This window comes from Azolla caroliniana, unplaced genomic scaffold, assembly GCF_043228905.1.
Source record: "Azolla caroliniana isolate FFs.n. ecotype wild unplaced genomic scaffold, voAzoCaro1.0.p SCAF_946, whole genome shotgun sequence".
NCBI lineage: Eukaryota > Viridiplantae > Streptophyta > Polypodiopsida > Salviniales > Salviniaceae > Azolla > Azolla caroliniana.
Genome location: NW_028231381.1, coordinates 8,227 through 13,503, shown reverse-complemented (window position 1 = coordinate 13,503; position 5,277 = coordinate 8,227). Strand labels below are relative to the sequence as shown.

General features: G+C 36.0%; 1 protein-coding gene across 1 annotated transcript; it reads left to right on the top strand.

The window, feature by feature from the left end:
- The first annotated feature begins 587 nt into the window (after positions 1-587).
- Positions 588-5,054, top strand: LOC147847488 (leucine--tRNA ligase, chloroplastic/mitochondrial-like). Its single transcript, XM_087339123.1, has 10 exons — positions 588-767; positions 869-931; positions 1,020-1,101; positions 1,739-1,816; positions 1,904-2,005; positions 3,604-3,776; positions 3,979-4,159; positions 4,243-4,320; positions 4,443-4,574; positions 4,682-5,054. The coding sequence occupies exons 1-10, from the start codon at positions 742-744 to the stop codon at positions 4,898-4,900; spliced, it is 1,134 nt and encodes a 377-aa protein (XP_087195249.1). The 5' UTR covers positions 588-741; the 3' UTR covers positions 4,901-5,054.
- The last annotated feature ends 223 nt before the right edge of the window (positions 5,055-5,277 follow it).

Genomic DNA, 5,277 nt, shown 5'->3' with positions numbered 1-5,277 from the left:
AACAAGTCGGCCTGTTGGTGTTAGGAGCAATGTACAGCCTATTGAATCTTCCCTTCCTCAACTAATGAATGAAACAGTGTTAAGATTATACCTGGGCTCAAGCTGCAGAGAGTATGCTTGGCCGAACATATGCTCAATGTGAGAGAAGTCCCTTGATGAGCATACTAGTATTTATGATAAATGATTAAATGATATGCAATGCCCAATGTCTAGGCCCTATTGAGGTCTGGAATATCTATCTCTGATAAATCCCATGAATCAAATATGTGAATAATATTATTTTTAATTTCGGGCACGGGGGATGAGTTTCTACTAAGTGTGTAAGAACAGTGGCCCTCTGAAGTATACCATAATAAGATGCATGCATCCTTAACAGAAGGTCTCTTACCTGCTAGGTAATTGGTGCATTTGACTAGTAGGTAAACAAATAGGAACTCACTGTAGGTAAGCAGTTTAGTATCCTCTGATAGTGAAGGAACTCACTGTAGTAGAGAAGGACTGTAACATGTAAGCCAATTGATTTTGAACAATAAATAGAGGTGATTACTCATTGTTGGGCATATCATGCCTCAAAATCACAAAATATTAACAGATACTAATTCGTATATCAAACAATAAATAACATTTTGGATTATGGATTCATGAAGATTCTGTTTTCTACACATTTTCATGAACTAATTTTTACAGGTGAAGACAATTGATCCAGAAACAGGGAAGCCTGCAAGGAGGGAAACAAACACTATGCCACAATGGGCAGGCTCATGCTGGTATACACCATCAACTCACAATCATCCAATAAAGGTCATATTTTCAGAAAAGAGTGTACATGTGATTGTGGAATGGTATCTAATAGTGGCTATATATTCAGGTATTATCTCAGGTTTATGGATCCACATAATGTAAAGTCTTTGGTTGACCCTGAAAAGGAGAGGTAAATTTTATAGTATTGTAGCAGGTCTTAGTAGAAAAAATATACATTAAAATAGGAAGCTTTACTATATGCATCCAAAACTTTTCAGGTATTGGGGCCCGGTTGATCTGTATGTAGGAGGTGCAGAACATTCTGTTTTACGCTTATTGTATGCAAGGTTTTGGCACAAGGTATCTAAAGAGATTTTCAATGCATGAATGAATATATAATATTTTTTGTGGATACGTTTTTCTTCATATTGCGCTTCTACCATAGTGGCAAGCTATGTTTTCAATAACCTATGCACCTAGATTCATATCTTCCTAAGTGCACTAATTTACCAGATGCCACTATAGAATGTAGGGTTCTTGAATACATGACCTATTGGTCTCCACCAAACAACCTTATACTTCCTGCCAAGCTTTACATTATATGTTGTGTGATCAAGTTGAGGTTGTTCTTAAATTAGTATTAGATGCACATAGATTCAAATTGTACGAACTGCACTAATTTACCAGATGCCACGATAGAATCTAGGGGTTGAACACATGATCTTTTGGTCTCCACCGAACAACCTTATAATTCCTGCTGAGCTTTACATTATATGCTGTGTGATCTAGTGAGGGTTGTGCTCAAGTAGTATTCAGTGGAATTGAAAAGCACATTAGATCTATAACTTCTATCACCTATTAGCAATGTAAAATCACACTGACAAATGACATTAAAGAATGCAATTTTCATGACAAGTTCCTTACATGCAATCCTTATCAGATTGTTTGTGATGAAAGATGCAACATAACTTTCTTTGTTCAAAATCTTATGCTTCAGGTTCTTTATGATATTGGAGTTGTATCAACCAAAGAGCCATTTCAATGCTTGGTGAATCAAGGCATGATTCTTGGAGAAGTATGCGTCTTTTAGATTTTCAAACAATATATCCAAGTCAAACCTTATAAGAACCTTCTTTAAAAAGGTGTTATTCTGCATCTGTAGGTCGAGTACATAGTCAATAGAGATCATTCAGGAAACTTTGTCTCAGCTGAGTGTGTGGATGGAGGGTATAACTATACTCAGGAAAAAGTACCAGAAACCCAGGTAAATTTTGATGCAAAATGTATCAAGAACATTTTTTTATTTTTTTAACTGTATGAGTAATACTTCCCAAATTAGGGATTAGGTAAAGGTCATCATTACTAGACAAGTACATGACATGGATTGGAGATTAAACATTTTCCCCATTTGAATATAGGTGTTTGTCTTGGTAACATGTTTTTAAAAATCTCTTCCAAGTATGGACAGTAGTGACAATAGGAGCTTATATAACAAAACAACAGAAAACAGACAAGAAGTGATTGTTATCTTTGAAAGAAAGAAAATAATAAAATTATAAATGCGTCTGGTAATGCTGAAGTATGGACAATGGCCTTCTCTAGCTACCTAATGAAGGACAAATAAGACAGATTACACTGAAAGACATAGTCGATGATGACGATGATATATGTACTCTATGACGATCATCATGGCATGTGATGTGTTCTTATTGTTATATGATGTACGAGAACAATATATACTATAGAGAATTATGCAACTCATAATGGATGGCGTGTGGTGGGTTAGTTGGTTAAACCATTCCCATAGTATGAACTGCGGGATCACTCTAGACATGAGCTGCTGTGACTGTTTCTCTCAGTCTTCTACTCAATCTGATGGTTAATCTAAATGGTTGGTGTAGTCCTTGCGAAGAAAGAAAGATATATTTTCATCCTTTAAGAGGCCAACATGGCCAATCAGACCAAATGAGAGATTGAAACTCATCTACAAATGTTGTTTCCTTAGCTAAGCATGTAAGATTCTGAAGTTAGGTAGACCGAAAATTCTGCCTTCAATAGATCTCCACCATGGGCCACTCCAAGATGAAAGGGTCTCCAAGGTATGGAAAGCACCTTCAATCCTAGTGCAAAAACGACAACATTGATCATTTGTCCATGTCTCCATACATCACGTGTGGAGGAGAGGGATTCTAGGACTATCTTAAAAGGAACTGCCATAGGTGGCACTGATCTTGATTCCCAAGATTATATCATGTTAGGTGGGAGTGGGAGTGGATGTTGAGGTGGAGTCCAAATCTCACAGAAGTAGGAGAATGTGGATGCATGTTGATCTGGAAGTTCAGCGGCCTAGATTATGCGATGAATGTGCAAGGCTCCTGAAATAGTGCTCATCGATACTGTCTCTCTTGTAACATCAATGCTGCATATAATCATGTCTGGCTGTACTATTTCAAAGCTCTCAGAAGTGCTTATGAATGTGACACCCACAGGAATTCGTGAAGGTATCCCAAAGCTCACATTAAGTGTTATGTTAGCATCTAAATCCTAGGATTTCCTTACCTCTAATTAGATTCTAACATAACTATAAAGTTATATGATTAGTTCACATTGAGTAAGTGTTATGTTAGAATGTAAATCCTAGAATTTTCTTACCACTAATTAGATGCTTAATGAATTGATTATAGTCTCTCTCTAGCCTCTTGATTTGAATTCTTAGATCAGTGCACTTTTCTCTTTTAATAAGGTGTGAATCCTTTTTCTATAGAGCTAATAGAAAGGGAAATAAAAATTAGAAGGGAGGAAACATCTTTGTATGAATCCTCTTTCCCAGAATTCATAAATTTCAGTTGATTTTTACTTTAGGTTTTGAAAGTTGGGGAGAGCTATGTGCTTAAAGACTTTCCAAATATCAGGGTTATTGCAAGGGCTTTCAAAATGAGCAAGAGCAGGGGTAATGTGATCAATCCAGATGATATAATCAATGATTATGGGGCAGATTCTTTACGGTTGTACGAGATGTTCATGGGTCCATTGAGGTTAATACTGATCTACTTTAAGTGATTTTGGCATGTCTTTAGAACCCATATTTTTACAACGGAAATTTCTAACAGTAAGTATAGAGTTTGGATTTCGCGAACGTTTTTGTATTTACAGCGTTTTTGCATGCATTAATGCTCTTTTATTTGAGGTTTTCTTTACGTGAAGTCAGAGTTCTTTGTTATGGGTATTGTTCTCTAGGGATACCAAAATATGGAATACCAATGGGGTAGAAGGAGTCCATCGCTTCTTAGGTCGGGCATGGAGGCTAGTAGTTGGTTTGCCTGCCACAACAACAGGTTTATATCGAGAAGGCTGTGTTGTTACTGAAAACAAACCTTCTTCTGAACAGCTCCGAATATTGCATCAGTGCATTCAGAAGGTAACTGTTTTCAGTATTTTCTCATTCCTTTAATATAGCTAGCTTGCGTAATGCTCTTATTGCTGTGGCCATAAAAAACCCAGGTAACAGACGAACTTGAAGGAATGCGTTTCAATACAGCTATTGCAGCGATGATGGAATTCACAAATGCAGCAAACAAGGTTCACTTTCAAACTTGGAGTCTGGCTTGTTCGAACTTAATACTTGCTAAATTTTTATTCCTGTTTTACTCTGTTGTGAGGATTGGATGACCTTTTGTTTAAAGGATTTAATGGTCTTGTAGTGGGAGGATCGGCCTCGACAAGTGTTGGAAAGTTTTATTTTGTTACTCTCGCCTTTTGCTCCTCATTTGGCTGAGGAATTATGGCAACGACTTGGCCATCATCAAAGCCTTGCATATGAACCATGGCCAAAGGTGTGTAATATTGAAATCATTTAGCCAATCTCATCTCATAATCAATTCTGGTTTTTGTGCAATAAATATGCATATATTTTACATCACATTTCCCACCCTGATGCCAGGTGATGAAAGAATATCTCACAGAAGAATTTGTTACATTACCAATCCAAATAAATGGGAAGACAAGAGGTACTATTCAAGTTTCAGCTGTTGTTGATGAAGCCATTGCACTCGCAGCAGCGTTGGATAATAAGAATGTGAGAAAATACATCGGTGATAAGGACATTGTGAAGAAGATATATGTCCCTGGAAAAATCCTCAACATTATGATTTCAAAGTAATAACAATTACCATCCTTTCTCACGATTTTTACCAGAAAATGGAGCATTCTTTTCATTTTTACTAAAATATAAGATGTATATTTCAATCAGGAATAGTGTTTGACAAATTTTCTATCAACAAAAAATATTCAGAAATAAAGATAAATTCAATTTTTGATTTGGAGTTATGGATAGTTCCAGATCCTATAGAATTTTATAAAAACATTCTAAAAATAATAGAATCAAATCTTATTTTTTCAATTACAAAGAAAGCGGTTACTGAAAAAAGACATAACATCTAAGAATTTAAATTTAACCGAGGTAGATCAAGTGGTGAAAGTTATTCTTTTAAAACAATAAGGTAAAGGGTTCATATTCTATTAGGAACATTTGGATGC